Source organism: Carcharodon carcharias, chromosome 5 (genome assembly GCF_017639515.1).
Source record: "Carcharodon carcharias isolate sCarCar2 chromosome 5, sCarCar2.pri, whole genome shotgun sequence".
NCBI lineage: Eukaryota > Metazoa > Chordata > Chondrichthyes > Lamniformes > Lamnidae > Carcharodon > Carcharodon carcharias.
Window position 1 is genome coordinate 193417080 of NC_054471.1, and position 23590 is coordinate 193440669.

General features: G+C 40.6%; 1 protein-coding gene across 8 annotated transcripts in view; it reads right to left on the reverse strand.

Moving 5' to 3' along the window:
• The window catches only part of dtnba (dystrobrevin, beta a), a 464573-nt gene that overhangs the window by 51800 nt on the left and 389183 nt on the right, over positions 1-23590 (reverse strand). For all 8 annotated transcript variants that reach the window (XM_041188318.1, XM_041188316.1, XM_041188314.1 and 5 more), the window contains one exon: positions 3956-4115. In XM_041188318.1, the coding sequence (XP_041044252.1) occupies positions 3956-4115 (160 nt within the window). The remainder of the gene's footprint in view (positions 1-3955; positions 4116-23590) is intronic.

Sequence of the window (23590 nt, forward strand, 5' to 3'; positions counted from 1 at the left end):
TCGTCCCACTCCTACATTGTTACCACTGGTGTCCTATATAAGGATCTATCCTTTGCTCCCCTATTTCTCATTTACATTCTGATCCTCAGTGATATCATCCAAAATCATGGCATTGATTTCCAATTGTATGCTGGTAATCCTAGTTCTACCTCTTCTCCACCTATCTTGATCCCTCCTCTGTCTCGAAATCTTTTGATATCCACTAATGGATAAGCAGAAATTTCCTAACGTTAAATATTAGGAAGGTCAAAGCTACTGTCTTTGGTCCCAGTCACAACCTCTGTCCCCCTGTCACTGACTCCAGCCTTCTCCCTGCTAACTGTCTGAGGTTGTTTCTAACCTTGACATTATATTTGATCCCGAGATGAGTTTCCTGCCACACATCCACACCATCCCTAAGACTGTCTGTTTCCATCTCTGTAACATTGCCTGACTTTATCTTTGCCTCAATCTATATTTGCTGCTGAAACTCTTATCTTGCCTTTGTTACCTCTAGATTTTAATATTCCATCCCACTGTTGGCTGGCCTCCCATGTACTACTTCCTTTCATAAACTTGAAGTCATCCAAAACTCTGCCAACAGTGTCCTAACTCGCACCAAATCCCATTCACCCATCACCCTTATGCTCACTGGCCTACATTCCACTGGTTAAGCAATGCCTCAACTTTAAAACTGTCATATTTGCTTTGAAACCCATCCATAGCCTCACCTCTCTCTGTCTCTGTAGTCTACTACAGCCCTCCAAAGCATTAGATCTCAGCACTCTGCCAATTATCCCCTCTCGTACATCTCCAATTTTAACTGCCCCATCACTCGCTGTGCCTTCAGCTGCCTTGGCCTTAAGATCTGGAATTTCCTCCCTATCTCTCTCCCTCCCCTTCTTCATTTAATGTGCTCTATAATCCTATCCCTTTGATCAAGCTTTTGACCTAATACCTCCCTCTGTGGCATGGTGTCAAATTTTGTTCCATAATAAAGCATCTTGAGTTCTTTTTACTGCAAAGCTGCTATAGAAGTGCAAGTTGTTGTTATAATAGGATAAGGTATGGAGGGGATACGGATAATGCTATGAACTTAAAATAATTACTGATGTTGGAATAAATACTCTCCCAACATTAACACTTTCAAAACAAAAATCAATTAACAACTGAAATGTTCAATTTAAGTTCTCCTGGTGGCTCAGTTGTTAAGTTCACTGAGTTGGTACAGACACTTGCTGGTAAACAATGCAATCAAACCTCATTCGTGTACTCACTCACAAAATTTGCAGCAGGAGGAACTGACTCGTGATTAAGACTAAGAACTTTGGCTGATTTTTGTTCCTTACCTTCTAAGCTCAGGGAACAAACAGTAGTTCTCCAGTTGCTTTTTCCAGCACAGCCAAGGAACTGGACTGGTCTAAATTGCTTAGAACTACATTCTAAGGATAATGCTTTCTGCAATGAATTATATACTGCAGCATCCATTCACATCAAAAGCATAAATTACAAATTGGCAAACTGTCCATCATATTGATCAAAGCAGATGCTGCATTAATGGATTAATTTCTGCTTTTTTATTGGTTTGCCTTTTTCAGTATTTCTTTTTTAAATGTCTTATTCTTTTGAAAACCATGGAGACAGAGCTTTCCACTAATTGTCACATTAAAACAATAGACCCTTTGCCACTCGGCATTTTAAAAGTCTGGACAATGTCTGTAATGTTATTTTCTTCAGTTAGAATAAAATAACCTCAGAAAAAGAAAGAACCAAAATATGCCAACATTAAATGAAAAACGGTATAGGAAGAAAAATCTGTGAAATATTCCATTGATCAAGCTCACTGGTGTGACAAGTTGAAGAAGTAAAAAATTCTCGAAATCAAAAGCCACATATTTATACTGCTGTGTGTTATGTGACATTTAACATTATGTGTTGCAAGTCTTCAATATCATGGAAGATATTGATCCACTGAAATGTGGGTTTTGTTTTCATGTACCCCAGAACATATCTGAAAACAGGATAAAGGTAACCAGTTCAATTTCTGCCCCACAAGTTTTTTCTGAAAGTCCGAAGTGCTGGAAGGTCTTATCAAAACTGCAATTAAACAACATCTACTAACCAAACCAAAACAGAATTACCTGGAAAAACTCAGCAGGTCTGGCAGCATCGGCGGAGAAGAGTTGACGTTTCGAGTCCTCATGACCCTTCGACAGAACGTGAGTTCGAGTCCAAGAAAGAGTTGAACTCACGTTCTGTTGAAGGGTCATGAGGACTCGAAACGTCAACTCTTTTCTTCTCCGCCGATGCTGCCAGACCTGCTGAGTTTTTCCAGGTAATTCTGTTTTGGTTTTGGATTTTCAGCATCCGCAGTTTTTTTGTTTTTATCTACTAACCAAACACCTGCTTATCAATGGTCACTGCAGGTTCTGCTAGATTCACTCTGCTCGAGGCTGAATCAAAGCAAGGACATGATACTGAATGTCAGATAATTGCCGCCTTCAACAGCAAGAGCATTTTCGACTGAGTATGCCACCAAGTTAGCAGAAGTGAGCTAAATAGAGCCAAAGGGTAAAACACTCTAGTGGCTGGAGTCACACCAAGGAAGATAGTTCTGTTGTTGGAAGCAAGTCAAATACTACAAATCTCAGCCACATCTTCCCTTGACCGTTCACAGTATGAGTATTGCTGAGTTCCCCAAATTCAAGATCTTGAGGACCAGAAATAATCAGAAGGTAAAGTGTACAAGCAATATCAACACTGTGGCCATTAGAACAAGGCACAGGCTGGGTGGTCTGTTATAAGTGGTGTCTAAGTGATGTACTCATCCTCTACAATGCTGAAGTCAGGGGTGTGATTGAATATTTATCACTTGCTGGGATGTGTGTAGTTTCAACACTCAAAAAGCTCAATTTCATGCAGAATTGGTACATTTTGGTTGCCATATGTATAATCTACAGAACACGCTACAGCAACTCGCTGAGATTTAAAAGCATCTTGCAACCTCTTCCACCAAGAATGATAAGAGCAGTGAAATCATGAGAACACCATCACACTCAAGTTTACCCCACGTCACACACCATCCTGACTTTGAAATATATTGTTATTCTTTCATTGCCCCCTCAGCCAGTTTCCTGGAATTTCCTACATAACACCATTGTGGAAGCACTATCACATCGAGGACTGCAGTAGTTCAGGATGAAAGACCACCACTACCTTTCCAGGGCAACGAGAGGTGGGAAATAAATGCAGCATTGCCCACTTCCTAAGAACAAATTTAAGAAAACACCTCGATACAAAATAGCTAATTTGAGTATTTATTATTTCGAACAGGTTGCATGGAAAGCATAATGTCGTAAGACAAGGAAGTAGTGATTTTGAGCAAAGTCAGCTATTATATATCCTGGCCAGACTTCAAGATATCAACTGTAGTTTCAGTTACAGTCATTCTTCCCTCCACCTCTATAGACCAAGTCTAAGCCACGCCAAGAAAGGTAATGGTTTTCTCTGACTGAGGCTGTTAAGGCCCATGAGTCAAAGATTAAACAGTGCCTTGCTATAGGGACTGTCAGACCACATCACACCCAAGTGATAATGCAAATACACTGGACAATCTTTGACAGCATTACATTTATTGCTCCCTTTTAGGACTCTGGTATGTCAAACACATATCTTAAATCAGAATTAAACTGCTTTTGTGGCACATTCTTGCACATTGGTAATCCTTTTGCAAGATCACAGCTAAGGTATGTTTGCAGTCACAAATTCTCCTTTTTCTAAATATAACTGGCTTTGGCAGGTTTTTTATTTTTATAGATTTTTTCTAAAAAGTTGCATCCTTATAATCATCAAATAAAAGATACAGTATGAAAAACACAATTCTGAATTCTTCATAGGAAAGTATATACATATGGAAAGATGATAGGACAAAGTAAACATATATATGCAGCTAAGATTTGGCAAGACTACCACTTACCCTGTGCAAAAGCTTCCTGCACATCTCCTCCAACCCCAGACAAAGAGTCTTGAGGGCCATGGGTTGGCGTGGAGCAAGCAGAAGTTGACCTAACGGGCATTGGCATGGGACGGCTTGCACTATGGCTAGGCGACGAACGAGGAGAACCAGCTGCTTGAGCCTGCACAACGGGAAAATAGAAGTGTCCATTTCAGAGCCAGTTTGTAACATTTGATAAATAAAATACAAGAAGATATGTCATCCCTTCCTAAAGCAATTCACCAAAAGTTCATCCAATGGCACTGCAAATAAAGCACAATTCTTTATGTCCATTTTCATCCTTCAACCCAACTGGACTCATAAAAGTGACATGACAGAGCTTGTCAGACGTTACTTGTCATTAGTTCTCAATATTCTTGGTGTACAAAAGTGCAAAGATGTAATTTGTAACAAGTATGAAGAGAGGTGCGCTATCATTGTTGATGGTTATTTAGTCTGACTTGCAGAAACACAGTTTCAGCAAGAATGTAGAAACTCCCTCTCCTTCCAACAGTGTCACTCATTTGAATGAGCACCATACCACAAGTGGAGCTTGAGACCCCTAAATTCAAGAAAAGTCAGCCACCTGATTTGCGTTGCTACATATTGATTATTTACGATAAAAACTAGTTTCACTAATCATGTTTTCATGCCAAATACCTCCAAACAAAATAGCCCATATTCCAGTAAAATGTTAGGAAAACCTAGCCTTTTATAATTCTGGCACCTATCTCCCTCTTTTGGCCTCACATTTTAATGTTCTGGTGCAGTAGGGTTTTGTTACTCTTTAGCATTTGAAGCACAAACATCAGAGCTAAGAAGTCCATTAATTCTGTTTGTGGAATCAGGCTAATAGCCTTTCTTAGGCATTAATAGAACCACAGAAAAAGCGATTGCAGGGCTGTCTCATGGCAACGGCCTGAAAGACCTACTTTGTCAATATATTCTCTGCCTCAGGCATATGGAAATAGGCCAGGTAGCAGATGGCTAGCGGGTACAATTAGTCTCATTTTGCTGTGGCAGGCTGAAAAGGAATAGCTAATAATTCTGCTCACCTTTCACCGTGAGTACTGACAGACTTAACAGTTACTTGTTGCTGCTAAACATTGTTGCTGATTGGACTGTTTGTCGTGAGATGGTCACAATTTGCAGAGGGCTTTTAAGGGATAAACAGAGGTGACCTACTGTCTTAAACAATCTGGTTATTAATAATTCTTAGGGGTCATGGTAGCACGCTTGTACCATAAAAGAGAGATATCCATCTTCTGCAAAGCTGTTGAAAACCATCTATAGTATGGTAATCACTTTTAGCAAGCCCCAGTCACTTTACACTAAGGATGAGTTACTGCTGAGAACACTTCATGTTAATCCTCCATTCAAATGGAACATTACATTTGAAAAAAAAGTGTAAACCAACTGCTCTGATGTGAAATAAATGGTTGTTATAAAGTGCAGTCATAACTACTGCACTAAAAACTTTCAAGAATCAACTGGGGACTACTTCTCTATGATCTGGATTAAAGATTTTGGAAAGCGTTAGTTTTCCTTCGGAAAGTTACTGCACCAAGGACAGAGGATGTAGCAGCAGTTGTTGCAAAGCGAATGTAAAACAATCAAAAACAATTTACAACATATTTGCACGCAATAGGCTGAATATTCTAACATGAATAATCAAGTGAACGTTGGAGCCTGTAATCTACGTGAGGGGCTTCAGATAGTATTTCAGTTTGAACTGTTCAAGCTTTGTTTATAGATCATCTGAATCTTGCAGTTGAACCCATAATCACTCTTAGGTATCCATTACTTCTTATCTAATTTTCAGTGCAAGGCACAATCTGTGCAATAATTGGCATGCTGATATCTATCAGGGCAGTGGGATGGCACTACAATCGATCACAGTTCTTCAGGTCAAGATGCAAAAATAAAAATCAATCAGGATTTCTGCTCATGTTAGCTATCTCTGGCTGAAATGTTCAATCATGGGAATTAGTTGCGATGCCTGCTTCCCCATAACAAAAAACATGTTGACTCTCACTGAATAGGAATCCCACATCCTGTAATTTCCCTTCCAAGTCACACACCATCCTGACTCGGAAATATATCGCTGTTCCTTCATTGTCACTGGGTCAATATCCTGGAACTCCCTCCCTAACGGTACTGTGAATGTTCCTACACCATGTGCACTGCAGCGGTTCAAGAAGGTAGCTCGCTACCATCTACTAAAGGGACAGTTAGGGATGGGCAATAATTGCTGGCTTAGCCAGCAAAGTCCACATCCCATGAACGAATTAAAAGAAAACGAAGAATGAACTGTTCAGATGAAGTACTGGAGATGGGCTAGTGCTGAAGAATTCACTTTTTCCAACATGGTAGTAATTTGTATCTACTGACTTAAAGATTAAGTGATGGGAGCTTACATTAGTTTGTGGTTATTCAGGCTGTGCTCCAGGGTTTTAGCATTAGGTTGATAAACCAATGCAGGACCGAAGGTGCACTGCATCATTTGGCCTGTCATCCTGCAGATGAGATGTTATATCAAGGCCCTGGTCTACTATTCCAGTGGCTTACATCGATATTAAAGATCCCAAAGTACAATCTGAAGGAGAACAGGTATTTTCCTAGTGCCTTAGCCAACATTTTTCTTCAACCAACACCATTGAAAGCAGTTCTCAACTGGTTCATTCATCTCATTAGTGTTTGTACAAACATTGTTGTTTCATGGGTGCCACATTTGCCCACATAACAACAATGATTGCACTTCAAAATAATTCATGGCATGGGAAGCGGTATGTAATAAGACGGCAGAACAAAATACCAAACACGGAGGGGCTAATCTGAGCTGGCATGCCAAACATCCACACCGTATTGAGACAGTCACAATTGAGCTGGGCAGCTCATGTAGCCAGAATATCTGACACTTGCTTATCAAAGCAAATCTATATAGAGCTTGAGTCTGGGGTGCATTCTCATGGTGGTCAAAGGAAGTGCCACAAGGACACTCTGAGGGCTTCACTTAGGAGTTTTGATATCAACTTTGAGTCCTGGGAGTGGATCACCCAGGAACACAGACCCTGGCGCAACCAAATAAAAAATGGTGGAGCTTCATTCGAAAGCAAACGTAGAGAGGCAGAGAGAAAATGCAAGGAGAAGAAATCCCAAGCCTGCAACTCTTCCAAAATGCAATCATCTCCAATATCCTGTTCTACCTGCAGCAGAAGCTTCAGGGTGCAGGTCAGTCTTAGTAGTCATCTACATATCCACCGGAACCCTACTTAACAACCCAGAGGAAGAACATGGTCACTTCACCTCGAACAAAAATATAAAAGAATAAAGTGCTATAGAAATGCCAATCTTTCTTAAATTTATTGAACATCCTTTAACATTACAAAACATTTTATAAGGCACTTAACTGAGGGATTATTTGGACATGGTTGAGGGTCACAGATATCAAGTATTTGAATTCAAAGTGATCCACCATCTACTTCATTTGTATTGTGGCTCCACAAATAGAATTTCTAACATTAGTTGACTCCCATGCAGAAGTGGAAAATTATGAACTGTGGAAAACAGTTAGATCCAGAAATATTATTCAAGGAGGCATTTTATAAATGGAAATAGGCACTTTTACTGTAACTCATTACTCTACTATCTTGAAACATATAAAGATTTCCAGAGTAATTTTTTTAAGTTTAACATTTCCCAAGAAAATAAGTTGAACAAGAAACTGCAGCATGTGTATTTTTGATGGGTCATTTTTCTGTGAATCCTTCTTTATGTTATACTTTTATTGCTTGCACTGTAAATTCTAAAGTTTTTCATGTTAGGCTTACCATCTCAAACATCAATAATCTCCCTCCAAAATAATATGGCTTTTCTGCATTATTTCAAGATATGCTTTTATTAACATAGAACTTCCTGCTTAAGCAAGCAATGATGACTCAGAAAAATTAGGTTTTCTTCTACCAGAAAGATCTTAGATTGATCAACTCAACCAGAATATCAACTCAGATTTTCACACTTTCATTATGAAGTTAATTGGTTACAGGCTGCAGTACTCAATCTAACTGTCAAGGCAAGTCAGATGGTATAAACAAAAAGAGCCAAACATTGCCAACTCTTAAATTCGACATCTTGAAGCCTTTCACATCTTAAATCAAAACCAGCTCTTTTTAAGGGTGCAGATCTGCTCCGATTACATTCTGAACACAAACATGAAGTCACCCGAACTTTATTGTCTGTTGCGCAGTGACCTGCTGTTGTGTGAACTTTATGCAGCAATTGTCCAAATTACCAGATTTACTTTTATAGGGAGATATGTTCATGACATGAACACTAAGGTATGATTCATTTCCATTTTGTTTTTATAACCAAGCTGTATCATTTCATGCATTACATATAAATCCATGCATTTCAGGAGGAGCTTAACCGGGAAATAAATATCTCAAGTTGTCATTCTTTGCTTCCCTCAGTTGATAGCAGTGAACATGCAGGCACCTATCTCCAGTTAACTTTGCAATATCAGCAAATATTGGACAAATGCAACACGTGAAATGTGAAGACATTGTTGTTACTTCCTTTGAAATTTTTATAGACATGGCAGGGGTGGAAGGCCAGAGTTGAATTTCCATGAGGATTCTCCCACATCTGCCATTTTTTTTTTGCAGAGATTCCATGGTTTCTCTGTCAAGGTTGCACTGGAAAGTAGGAGAGGCCTAGAAACTTATCCCCATTGTGTTCATGCTTTGAAGAATATACCTCTAACGAGGATTGGCTTTTAGAAGTGCTAATATTAAGAGTCTACGATCATCTATCAACAGTCTATGATCACTAACTATGTTTCTGTGCAGAAATGGTATGACTGGAATTATTCGAGGATAGTATTTTGAACATGGATGACCACATAGGTTTGTGAATGTCTAACGATTACTATTATTGAGCTCTTTGAGGATCCCAGTGCCAAACATGGAGGTTTGGAAGGCGGGGAGAAGTACAGAAATCTGGAAACATTTAGCAGAATTTTAAAGTGTTGGTGCCACGTGGAGAAGGGGGTTGGGGGGAGAAAAACATACAAAATGATCCAAATTCGAGAGTGAAAGAATGGGAAATATGTCGAGCGGATATTACTGAATTTGAAGAGTTAATAGAACAACCATAACTTGTACTTAGATAGTAGCTTTAACATAGTAAAACATCGTAAGGTGTTTCACAGAAGCACTATCAAATAAAATTTGGCTTGGCCTATTTAGGGAAATATTAGGGCAGATGACCAAAAGCATGGTCAAAGAGGTAGGTTTTAAGAAGCATTTTAAAGGAGGAGAGAGGTAGATAAGTGAAGCAGTTTAGGAAGGGAAACACAGCACCTAGGCAGCTGAAAGCACGGGCATCCAATGGTGGAGCGATTAAAATTGGGGATATGCAAAAAACCAGAATTGGAGGAGTGCAGAGATCACAGAGGCTTGTAGGCCGGAGGAAGTTAGAGATAGGGAAGAACGAGACCATGGAGCGATTTGAAAACAAGGATGAGAATTTTAAAATTGAGGCATTGCCAGACCAGGGGCCCAGTTGGTCAGTGAGCAGAGGGGTCTTAGGGGAACAGCCCTTGGTGTGAGATACGGTTTTGGATGAGCTCAAGTTTACGTAGAGTAGAAGATGGGAGGCTGGCCAGGAGTGGGTTGGAATCGTCAACAAGGCACTGTTCTTTTTTTATGTTCAGTTAATTGGAGGGAACCGGGCATTTAAAATATCATTACACAGCTTCTTCTTACAGAAACAGCTTTATATTTCCAAATAAAAGATGGAAATCCAAACATCAAAGGGATTATTGATGGCCTGTAAGGTAAATGAGTAAATGGTAGTTAAAACTGGGTTTTGACCTGTAGACAACACTTTAGTTATCTCTGCAGGGTAGCGCTGCTTTTTGGTCTTCCATTCCTTCAATGAATGGATAGTTTTAACAAGTTTAATGAGTAGTAAATGAAAACAATGTGGCATACAGTGAGGATTCAGTGAGGAACTCAAGAGAAAAATCTCAAACATCACTGAAGTTTTTACAGCATCATAAATTCCGCCATTTAAAATAGTTAATCACGAAACAGGAAAAATACTGCAGCTTGGGTAGCGTGAGAACCACATTATTTCAACATTGATTTGAACATTGACATCGGAATGATTCTGGGGTTATTTTCTGTTTTTCAATTCAATAGCAAGACCCAATTGTATTGGACGATACTGCTTGACGTCATCATCCATGAAAAATATGACAACATTTAGACAATCAAAACATTTCAATGATTAAAAGTTTTAAACCATGGTAACCTTAATAAAAATCAGTTGCTTTATTAAATAGTAACTTGTTTGTGCAGCCTTTAATTTAGCCTGTTATTCATAAGATAACAATCTAATTCTCTATCCTTATTATGTTTTAGCATTTACATCAAGCATAGCTAAAAGATGTGATTATAGCAATGGTTGGGGGTTGTGGGAAGAGGGGGTGTGATTAACAGTATCTCTGTGTTTTTCCCCATTCAGAGTTCTGCAAGTGCCTAATAGTCCGAGTCACTATGGCACAGCAGGGGGCTATTTGGCCCATTGAGTCTATATCAGCTCTCTGTAGAGCAATCCAGTCAGATCCATTCCCCATTCTAGCTCCAGTCAATTCCATTCACCACCACAGCTCTGCAAGTTTAGTTCCCTCAAGTGCCCATTCAAATTCCTTTTGAAAGCATTGATCATCTCCTCTTCCACCACCCTCGTAGGCAGTAAGCTCCAGGTCATTACTACTTCCTGCATTAAAAAAAGTTCTTCCTCCTATACCCCTGCATCTCTTGGCCAAAACCTTAAATCTATGTCCTTTAGTCTTTGCATGATCAGCTATTGTGAACAGCTGTTCTTTGTCTGTTTTATCTAGGTCTGTCACAATCTTGTAGATCTCTATCATACCTCCCCTGAACCCCAGCTTCTCCCACCTAATCTTGTAGCTAAAATCCTTTGACCCTGGAACTATTCTGGTCAGTCTTCCCAGCACCCTCTTCAAGGACTCGCACATTCTTTCCAAAGGGTGGTGACCCGAACAGAAAATAACACTATAGCTGTGGCCAAGTCAAAGCTTTATAAAGGCTCAGTATAATTTGCCTGCTCTTGTACTTAATACCTTCATTTATGAAGCCCACGATCCCACATGTTTTGCTAACTGTTCTCTCAATAAGTCCTGCCACCTTCAAGCATCTGGGCAAATGAACCCCAAGGTCCCTCTGTCCCTCCACTCTTCAAAGCTGTGCCATTAAGTCTCTGTTGACTGTTCCTATCCCTCCTGCCAAAATGCATCGCCTCACACTTCTCTTATTAAATTCCATCTGCCTGCTTATTCTGCCACCCTATCTATGTCCTGTTGCAATTCACTGGTATTATCCTCACTCCCTGACACACCTCCAAGTTTGGTATCAACAGCAAATTCTGAAATTTCACTCTGCACTCCAATATCCAAGTCATTGATATATATCAAAAGGCAGTGGGCCTAACATTGATCCTTGGAGAATACCACTGTCTATCATCCAGCCAATTTTTTATCCAAGCTGACATTGATCTTCCTATTTCATAAGCCTCAATTTTGTTAACCAGCCTTTTATTCAGCACTTTGTCAAATGCTTTCTTAAAATTCATATAAGCAACATCTATTGAAATCTCTTCATCAACCTTCTCTGTTACTTCATTGTAAAATGGAATTAGATTAGTCAAGCACGATATGCCTTTTACAAATCCATATTGGCTCTCCTTGATTAACTCAAACTTCTCCAAGTGTCTGCTGATTTCCCATCACCCACCACCTCCCCAATTATTGTTTCCAAAGCCTTACCTGCCAGTAATGTTAAACTGATCAGCCTGTAGTTACCAGGAATGTCCATTACACCCTTTCTGGAAAAAAAAGGTGTCAATTTTCCACTCTCCAGTACTCTGGCACCTCCCCTGAGTCTAGGGAAGACTGGAAGATTATGGCAAACCCATCTACTTTCTTCACTTCCACTTCCTTTAGCAACCTGGAGTGCAAGCAACCAGACCAATCGACTTATTCACTTGAATAATAATAATCATCACCATCCCAGCCTTTTCAGTATATCCTGCCTATCAATTTTCACCCCATTCATTCCCTCTACTATCTTCGCATCTACTGATATTTTGGCAGCACCTTTTCCTTAGTCAACACTGATACAAAGTATTCATTAGGCTGAACTCACACCCCCACCCCCGTTGGGGGGGGGGGGGGGGGGAAGTTGATGGGCGGGCGTGTATAAGCATGCTTCCGATCAGAGGCGCACCACCATTTTACTTTGGCGGGCCAATTAAGGCTCGCCCAGCAGCGCCATGTACTCCCTGTGCGGCAGGAGGAATCCCTAAATTGAGAGTGTGCTCTTTCATGCATGTGCACGAGAGAGCGCACTCATCTCCGAGGCTACGTGCAGCCTCAGGGAGATCGGCTCAACATGTAAAAAAGATAAAAATAGAAAAATAAAATTTTCCTTACATGTCCACTCATGTGACAATGTCACGAGTTGGGACATGTCCACAATTTTTACAAAATCTTTATTAAAATTTTTTAAAGCTACATGAAACCTCAGCCCGCCAGTGGATGAGGTTTCATGTTTTTTTTCTAGTTCCCGCTGAAGCTCCTGGCCTGCCTGCCAACCTTTGGGTTGAGGATATGGTTAATTACTTAATTGACCCTCAATTACTTAATTGGCCTCATTTGCCCATTGTCAGGTTGGTGGGTGCGCAGCTGATTTTCTATTTGCCAGTCTAATTTTCCTCCTCATGTCCACTTATTGGGATGAATTTCCAAGCAGGGTTGAAGACCTAACACCCAGAAAATTTCTAGGTCCTGACCTCGCAAAACTATTTTAAAATGTCAATGTCTTAATTGGGTAGGAAATGAGTATGGTGCCAAGTGTCTCTGGAAAGCAGAAGCCCTCTGGGAACATGATTTTTAAATCGTACCCACACCTGTTCCTGGTGCCACTGGTCCATTGCATTTGACCTGTTTATCACTTGGAAGAATTCACCTGACATGCATCATCTTCTATTGTTTTGTCATATTTTCTTTCTCCTTTGCCATCCAGGGAGCCCTGGCTTTGGTTTTTGCACCTCTCACCCTTTTAAAATGTACCTAGTCTTCACCTGAAGCATCTCCACCTTGAAGATCATCCATTGTTCTGTTACCAATTTTCCTATAAGTCTTTGGTTCCATTTTACCCTGGCTCATTCCCCTCTCATCCCATTGTTCCAATTTAGAAGTTCTACTTTAGATTGTTCCTTGCTCTTTTCCATTACTAATCTAAACCTTATGATACAATGATCATTCTTATCCAAGTGTTCCCCCCACACACACTTAGATCATTTGGCCCACCTCATTCCCCAGCACCAGATCCAGCAATGTCTCCTTCATAGTTGGAGTGAGAACATACTAGTGATAGAAGTTCTTGTGTACACACATTTCAGAAATTCCTACCCCTTCTTACCTTTTACGCTAACATTATCCCAATCAATATTTGGGTATTTAAAGGCCTCCAATATCAACACTCCAGTTCTTGAACAACTCTGTGATTTCCCAGCAGATTTGATTCGCTATCTCTCTCTCTCATTCTGGCACACAATTGGGAGTCTATAGAATACCCCCAGCAGTGGTATTATACCCTTTTATTTCTCAACTCTAACCAAATAGATTCTGTTCTTTCCCTCTCGAGGACACCCCCCTCTTTCCAACGCTACAATGTCCTTCCTAATCAGTTCTGCCAACCCACCTCCCTTTTCTCTTTCCCTATGTTTTATGAACACTTTGTATAAGTAAATATTAAGCACCTATCCCTCACCACTTTTAAGCTATGTCGATGTTATTGCCATTACATCACATTCCCATGCGACTATTTGTACTTGCAGTTCACCAATCTTATTCACCACATTTTGTGTGTACAGGCATTTGAAACCTGTCCTTGTATTCCTTGTCGTGCTTTTTAGTCAGTTCCTATCTAACAGGGTACTGTTTCTTTCTCTAATACTGTCCAACACAGTTATTTTGTGCATCTTATTCATCTTTTCTTCTTCTATATGCTGGCCTGCTCCCAATTCAGTTTAAACTCTCCCAAACTTATGGTCGGTCTTACAACTGTCTGAAAAGTAAAACAGTCGTAATATGCCAAGGAAAATGCTTCTCTCAGTGACCTGGTCAATATTTATAACAGGTTGACTGGTCATGTAATGCTTTCTGCTGCGTTTGCCTACAACCACTGCACTTCAAAATATCATTCATTGGATGCAAAGCACTTTGGAATAGGCTGAGGACATGAAGATGCTATTTAAATGCGTGTTCTTCCTTTGGTAATGCAAGAACAGCGTTTAAGGATCATGCCAGTTGCTCTTCTATGTTGGCAGAAGCAAGGTTTTGAGACAATGTGTAATACATTTAGTGCTATAGACCTTTATTGCTTGAAGAAAATGAACATAAATACTAAGTACCACCACTGTGCAACTCCCATGAAAATCTTACCCTGAAGGCCATAGTATTAAGGAGTAGCTAGCTCAATGTACAGGCACGAGTTCCTCATTGGCTGCATCCACTCCAAAACAGTTGTAGACTAAAATCATGCACTTATTCCACTCTTACTGTCAGCAACTACTTCAGAGTGAATGCCACTTGCCAGAAATTAACGTTACTCCTAAATTCTATGGAACTACCTCACTTCAGGACCAGCAGAGTGCTGATATTTGGCCCCTTTAATCATTTCCTTCAAACAGGAATGTATTAATTCCATCCCTAAGATAGCTGAGGCTTAAAAAACCTGAATAGTGATGATAGGATCAGTATTTCATCCAGTAGAAAATTAGGAATCAGTTATGCAAAGACCTGAAGCTGAAAAAAATGCCTTATCAGGCAGCACAAAAAAAATCAAGCAGGGCATGTTTTATGAGCTAATAGAGCTCATTATATATATATCATATGGCCGATATGATTCAGCCATATCATTGGCCGAAATTTTGTCAGACCAAAGGGGATCGCGCCCACTGGCTGGAGGCCTGATGGGGAGCTTGCAGCAGTTCCTTCAGGGAGGCCTTGCAGAATCAAGTGGCTACCATCAAGCCTTCCTTGCAATTAAGCTCCCAGAAGGTGGAAGTCATACCTGCCGAGAGCCAATCAGAGGCTGGAAGCTGCTCATGCCGCTAGCACCAGCAGGAGGAGTGGCTGCTGGTGGCAATGCACCTACCAGATGCCCAGGACCATTGAAGGACCCCAGACCCCAGCTGAGTATGGGCATGATGAACATCGCAGGGGTGAGGGGAGCAGAAGAGGGGCACCCAGTGGGGGTCAGAAGCAAGGGCAGTGGTGTGGCTTTCAATGACTACACCCCCCTGCCTGATGCTGTGTCCCTCAATTGGGCACAGAGTGCCTGGCTATGAAGGACCTTCTATTGGGAGGCTGCTGGTAAACCCGACAGTGCTTGCTGGGCTGCCTCCTGAGGGTGAAGGAAAGCCATGTGGCCACCATTAAATCCAAGAGCCACCACTATGATTAAGTGGGCTCAGCTGCCATGTTTACTACTGGGATGGGCCAGACTGTTTCTGTTATTCAGTGATCCCATTGCACTAGCAATGCATGCATAGAATCTCAAAGAGTACACCGATCACATTGACACCGGTCTATTATCTGCCACAGAACCACAGTCAATAACTCGTTACTTAAATTCTGGTCTACATGCTCAGGCATTCCGAGTTTGATTTTGAGCCAACTCCACACACTTCAAGATGATGAGTGCCAGCCAATGCTGGTGTGTGCAAGAGCGAAGCTGGCAAAGGTTCCCACTCCTGCTCAAAATGCACATGTGGGCACCATATATCGGTAGGACAGACATGGCAATGGTGTTCTTTATCATAAATCAGCCTGCTGAAACTGATTGCTAAAGCGCAACCCTTGAACGATGGCCACTTGGGTGAGGAACCAGAGACCATCCAACCCCAATGGAACCGCACCTAAGAGGGTAGAAGATTGAAGCTGCATCTTGGTCGAACTGCAAAACAGATTATTTTTTCACACCACCCAGTGAGACTATGACATTGTTTCTTTAACAATCATAGTAGCGCTGACAGAAGTACAGGTGGAAACAATCACATTTGAATGATACATTATGCTGCATTTTCTTTATGAGAAGGAGAGAAGCTGACTAATTCCAGATATTTTCTTCCTCCTGGCATTGAGGTAATCATGCACACATATGGTGCAACTTATTCCTTGTCCCACAAATTGCAGCTAATTTAAAGAGAAATTCACAAAGCAAAGTACTTACCTGCTGATAAAATTACTTTCAAGGACCTAAGCTTACCAGCTGGATAAGATGATTGAAAAAAAATTCTATTGAGCACTTAATTTTAAGTGGCTTTTTAAAAAGAATTTTCAATTTTGAGCACTGATTAAATATAGCTGCAACTCAACGGTTATAAGACCATAGACCATAAGACATAGGAGCAGAAATTAGGCCATTCGGCACAGCGAGTCTGCCCCGCCATTCAATCATGGCTGATAAGTTTCTCAACCCTGTTCTCCTGCCTTCTCCCCGTAATCTTTGATCCCCTTTGCCAATCAAGAACCTATCTATCTCGGTCTTAAATACACTCAATGACCTGGCCTCCACAGCCTTCTGTGGCAATGAATTCCATAGATTCACCACTCTCTGGCTAAAGAAGTTTCTCCTCATCTCTGTTCTAAAAGGTCTTCCATTTTCTCTGAGGCTGTGCCCTCGGGTCCTAGTCTCTCCTACTAATGGAAACATTAGTTATGTTATTGTTAAACACAATAGTATGGAATGTTACCTCAAGATACACTGTCGATGTTTTAAGTAGTCTTCTGAATAAGCCTCCACTGAGTATTAAGATAGGGTGGTTAAGGAAGAATTTATCCTGTATGTTTCACATTATCAGGATATTCCAAAGTCTTCATCATCAATTCATGGCTTTTGAAGTATATCATGGCTTTTGAAGTATAGACGCTGCTGTTTTGTAGGCAAAACTGGCAGCCTATTTTGTAGTCAAATTTGGTAGCAAAACAATAAAACATTGCCCACAAGTTATATAAGTACATTTGAGTTGGATATTGGGCATATTGTAGGTATAATGTATAATCCCTGTACAGGTAACAAAAACTCAACAGATATGGTTAAGCTGTTGCTGTTTTCGCACATTACAACAACCAGAAAGGGAGTCCCTAAATAAAATGCTTTGCCCTCATGTCAGAACAATAGCTCCATCTAGAGTCTGACACTCAGTTGACCTACAGGTGAAGAGGAGATGCCATACTTGGTCATGATCAAGGACAAACAGGTCTCTTTAGCAAACAAGTGTGAGCAAAGATTCATTAACACTCATTTGCTAACATTGCTTTATTCTTCTACAATTTAATTTGTTCCATAAGAAATGAGTGTTTAAAGCAGGAGATTTATTAGAATTTTTTCTTTTTATTTGTTTGTGATTTTAATACATATATCTTGATATGCATCAGCTGCCGTTTGGTGAACAAAGTTCAGTCCATTATAAGATACAATTAACAAACAGTAAAATGAAAATAATAGAAAAAATTCCAATCGAAATCCCATTTTATTCACCCCCCCCCAAAAATACTAACAAGTGCACAGGTTTAACACAAATACAATTCTGACCACTGTTAAATAATAGCAAAACAAAAACAAAACAACATGAGACAAAAGATTTCCACATTTTTAAAATCGACAGCTTATGACCCAGTCTGGAGTTACGCTTTGGAAACATGGGCCAAATGCTAAAAAGGACTGGATCTCTTAATTGGTTCCAAAATAGATCGTAGGCCAATTACTGTGTCTCAAAAATCCATGCGGAACAAGGAGTGGGGGGTGGAGTGGAGAGTGAATTGTCAAGATGCACCGCCTGTGATTTCCACCACTAAAGTTTACGAGGTCAAGGGAGATCTTTTCTTTGTGTTCCAATGGTGGGTGCCCACTCTACAATGGACATGTCTGGGTCACGTCTGCCCAAAAGGCGTTTTCCTGTGAAAGTGACTGGCCAGGGGGGTGCAGAATGCAGAGTCCCCCTTGAAGGGCTGTCAATTTGCGGCAACTGACTAGTTCTCTAAAAAATATTTCAAGGCTTTTTCAAAACCAGTCTTTTCAAAAACAGGCTGAGGTTGCAGCATTGTAGTCCAAGCCGGCTGGTACACATGCCAGGTCTCACCAGGCATACTGCCACACCAAACAGGCGGATCTATCGAGTGCTTGGGTTGTGGGAACTCCAATATGGGATGCCCCTACCCCTCCAGCCCACCACCTCTGGTGCAGATAATCCCGGAACAAACTGCCGTAAGATCTGCGTTCACTACACCTTTCGTAATCCCTGACATCAGGCTCCATTCAGGGCCTGACCTAAATTCTAGCTTAAAAACAAAAAAACTGCGGATGCTGGAAATCCAAAACTAAAACAGAAATACCTGGAAAAACTCAGCAGGTCTGGCAGCGTCGGCGGAGAAGAGCAAAGTTGACGTTTCGAGTCCTCATGACCCTTCAACGGAACTAAGTAGAAATAGGAAAGGGGTGAAATATAAGCTGGTTGAGGTGGGGGGGGGGGGGCGCGGTGGTGTTAGCTGAACTGGTGGTAAGGGAATATGACAAAACTACAGGGGTTTTTGAGGCCTGAATTTCTACTCCCATCTCCCCCATACACTGACAGACGCAAACAAATATTCTCCTAGGAAGCAGTACAAGTGAAAACGGAATAATGAATTCAAAGTAATTGTTGTTGATGGAAATTTCTTAAGTGATTTCAGGTACTAAAAGATTAAGGTCTTATTTTGCGTCAGTTCACGTTATTTAAGACACTTAAACTATCAGCACAATGTACATAACCTGTTTACTGAAGTTGGAGAAAGATTGAAGAGCTAAGGTAAAATGTGAGTTGATACTAGGTGGAAAGCAATCATCAGAGAAGGATCTGGCATAAACTGGAACGTTAATTGTGCCATCACCATGCTTGGCTTTGATTCAACAGCAAAACATTTGCTCCACTTTATATTTTGTTTCTTTGTTCTCACATGAGACTAATGTTCCTTCATAATGGAGAGCCTAGTTGTCAGAATACTTGTTTCTTCCTGCTACAGTTGAACTAAGTCCAGCTTGGCAATCAACACTCAAACCTATAAATGAATACATGTAATGGGCTTCATCAGTACTTGATGGAACATCACTTCAGTGAACATATGTGGTGGGGGTAGAGGAAGGAGGCAAGGGAGTGACACGGCAGGGATACTGACCATCCATCAGTTCTATACCAAAAGCACATCAAGGGAGTGGTGGAGAGGCGGGGAAAATAGGATTTTGGAGATGAGTTCAGGACAGTTCACACAGCTATCAGCTGCCCTTTTCTTAATTGTGCCAGTTGGAGGTAAGGATGTGAAGAGAGCATTTGCAATAATGAACAGCACTTCAGCATACCAAATAGAGTGCTCCGGCTTAATTAAGTAAATCACATGACTGCTTTACCAGCTACAAATAAGCTGCTCTGTCCAAAGAAATTCCATATATCCTTGTGTGGAAGAATAAGCACATTGGACTGAAATAAAAGAAGTAAACATTACCTCTTGCAATTTTATACAATGGAATTGCTCAATTAGTGTTCAGTGTTGAGAAATTTGAAAGTATTCACCTGTACATCCTGGTTTATTTTCCTCTCCTCCATTTTGTAGATACTCAAAATGAAATTAATCCAGCACAAACTTTTGGTACAAATAAAGTTCAATTAAATATAGAACCCTCCTCAATTACTGTGACAAAACCCATAGTTATCACTTGACGTATATTTGCTCCCTCATGAGACACGCAACAATGCAGTATTATGTCTGCTAGTTCAGGGAATCAATGCTTTATTCAAATTCATTAGATGTAGGATAGGCTGAAAGCAAATTGAACATTGTAAGTGCCAGGAATCACAACAGTGTGAGGAAGTGGAAGATTTGTAAAGGAAGATCCACAATGAGACTGGACCAGTGCACACTTAAAAAAAAAACATTCACAGGATGTGGGTGTCACTAGCAAGGCCAACAGTTATTGCCCATCTGAACAGAACTGAGTGGCTTCCCAGGCCATTTGCCGTGGGTGTGGAGTTACACATAGGTCAGGCCACTTAAGGTCGGGAGATTTCCTTCCTTAATGTTAATTTCTAAATTTTTTTTTAAACCTGGCAGCCTGGTAATCCCATGGTCACTTATAATAACTTTTTATTTAAGAGTTATTCATTTGAATTTAAGTTCACTTGGCTGCCATGGTTGGATTTGTCCAGGCCTCTTGGATATTATTCCAATAACATCCCACTGTACGTTGCAGAGAATGAAAAACATTGTGATGAAATACAACAGAGTATAACCTGTGGTTTTAATGTAAATAAAGAAACACTAGTGAGCAAATAAAAACCAGGGGCTTACACTAAGTCATATGAAGTTGCTCAAGTTAATATTAGTTAGCAGAATTCTTAAGAATAGGAACATTTCATAATACTAAACAACTGAGCTACACCCTTCACGACAGATAAGCCTCTTTCTCATCATATCATGATTCTTTATAATACCATCTGTCAAAATAACCTGGTCAAGTAACTAATTCCAAGACTGTGATTAATGATGTTCTTTTCCTAACGTTTAACTTAAGTTTCCTGGTATTTGAACTCTTTACATTAGTAAACAATTGTCATGGATAATTTGATCATTTCCATTCATTATCTTGAAGATTTCAATTTGGTCACATTGAAGTCTCTCTTTTGCAAAAGAAAACAGCTACACTTCATTAACATCTGTTCCTAACTTAAATTTCTGAGAACATAAGGTATGTTCATTATTTTCCTCTGCACCCTTTTTTATTAGGTGACCAGAGCTAGATACACTACCCCAGACGAGGTTTGGGCAATGCAACAATAAACACAGGAAGTGCTGGAAATACTCAGTAGATCTGACCGCATCTGTGGACGCAGAAACAGAGTTAACAAGCTAAATTTTACCAGCCTTTTGGAGATTGGCTGCGGCAGGGGTGGGACTTGGAGGTGGGCAGAAAGCCTGTAAAATGGTGCAGGAAGGCAAAGGGTGGTATGTCCCTCATCTTCTTCCCACTGCCATCCCACCTTGCCAGTGGTGGGGAAGCTGGTGGATGATCCTGCCCAGAGCCCAACTGAGCCACTTAAGTGGCTAATTAAGTGCCTCCTCCCACGTCTGCAAGCAGGTTACCAGCAGCTGCAGGGGGAAGGTGGGGGTGGGGCTCCACCACATGGGGAGACTGGCGGGCTCTGGAGGTGGGGAGGGATATGTCCTTTCTGGGCATGCTTTGGCGCTTCCCGTTGGCAATGGCACTAGATGCTCTCATTAACCCTTGTGGGGCCTGCCTGGTTGCCCCCAGCATCCCTACATCCCACCCAGCCATTTACTTACTCCATCGATTGAGTGGCCTGGCATTGCCAAGGCTGCTGAGCTCCTAATCATCTGTCTGGTTGGCAGCTCTTAGGGACAGGCAGCCTTCCTTAATAATTAGTTGGCCGTCCAGGGGTGGCAGTTCCTTAATAATTAATTGGCCGTTGTTGACAAGTTGCGGCCCTGGTTTCTCTGACTGCTTTCGGGCCTTAAGTCACCAGCACTAAATTCACCCCAACATTTCAGGCAATGACATTTGGTCAGAATTGGTCTATTCGGATTAAAAGTCATTGATCTGAAATTTTAATTCTCTTTCTCTCTCCATCAACCCTGCCAGGTGTGATGAGTATTTCAATCATTTTCTGTTTTTATTTCAAACTTCCAACATCTGTCCAACAGAAACCTCTTCATTTGCAGCCTGTCCTTTTACTAAACAATCAATTACCCCCTTTAGTTATTTTCTATTGCCATTAAATACAATGATTAGAGTTTCATAGATGGAACCACTATAATCCTGAGATCAAGTTCCTCATCCATAGGGCTTAACACAGGGTTGAGCAAGCTGTGGTTTATACGCTCTCAGTTGCAAAGTGCTTCTGCGCACTTGGTTTTCCATTGCTGGACAAGTGATTTTGCAAAAGCTAAACTGGGCTATCGCATAAAGTCAAAGTGGCTGTCACTCACGTTTGTCTCAACATGTGGAGAGTTCATTTACCTAACGGTTAGGCACATTTCCTTCATCAATGTGTGTGGCATTCTGTTGCCTAGGATGTCATAGCAACAGCACAGCTGGGTGTGCATGCTGCTTCTCATTACTTGTTCATTGATATGAACAGTAGCCATGTGCTGTGTTCACTAGGGCTTTTGTTCACTTGTGGCTCATTCACAATTTCTGCTGTACACTTCCCAAACTTGCTGCAAACAATGATGAGACTTAATTAATTTTAGAATGCTAAACACTAATAACCCACTTTTTTTTTATTATAGCATGCTTTTAAACAAGTAACAAAATTACAGTTACCAATACTTGGATAGCTTCTAATTTTATGCAAGTATAGAAGGTTGCTGTAATGATTACTTTCAGTTTGCCAGTCAAAGCAGTGTGGAGGAACAAAAGAATAAATTCACCCCAATAGGCAATGGCTTTATACAGGTTTAGGTAACGTGGTTGCTTTAGATGGATCTGTAAACACTTGCAGCTGACTGAAGTATTAAGAATTTTTTGTGTAAAAACAGTTAATAGGCAAAAAAGATCAAGGAAGAGGAAACACACAAGTTAAAATAAATTAAATGGAATGTAGTGAAAAAGGCAAGAATTTTATAGCAAATTTAATTCTAAATATATGTGTAACCCTTGGTATGCAAATACACACATGGGGAAAACACATTTGTGCACTCCTGATATTATAAATGCATCCTCCCTTATGGTGTCTTGCTCCCATACTGCAATTATTTTTACACTAAATGCATGTTCCAACAATTGGCTAAATTACTTAAATCATGTAAATACTTCTGAATCTGGTAGCATTGTTCACGATTTGCCCTACCTCTTTGCATTAATGCAAACTTGGAGACTTTATTTGTCAGTAACATCATCCAAATCATTAAGTATATATTAGGACATACAAGTTTTTTTTTCATTCATTTGTGGGACGAGAACGCAGTCAGCATTTATTGCCCATCCCAATTGCCCTGGAGAAGATGGTGGTAGCTGCCTTCTTGAATGGCTGTAGCCCATGTGGTGCTGTGGGGGAGGGAGTTCCAGGATTTCGACCAAGACACAATGAAGGAACAACGATATAATTCCAAGTCGGGATGGTGTGTCCCACAAAAGATCCTGCCAGCCTACAAGTTTCTCAATTATAGATATCCATTGCTTCCTTGATCAATTTTTACCTCCTATTCTGGGAATTCTTACTTTTAATAATACTGCTAAAAGTGCAATGGATCCCAAAAAGTAACTGACTTATTCATTTATCCAAACAAGCATGTCATGTGAGCAGCAATACAAAAAAAAAATCGAGAATTAGGAAATGAAAATTAAAACAAAAACAGAAACGTAAAAAGTGCGAAAGAACTGACAACATCCACAAAGACATTTCAAACAAACTAAAAAGGTGGTTAGGGTTGAAAGAGTAGAAATTGGAAATGGGAAGCTAAGGATACTG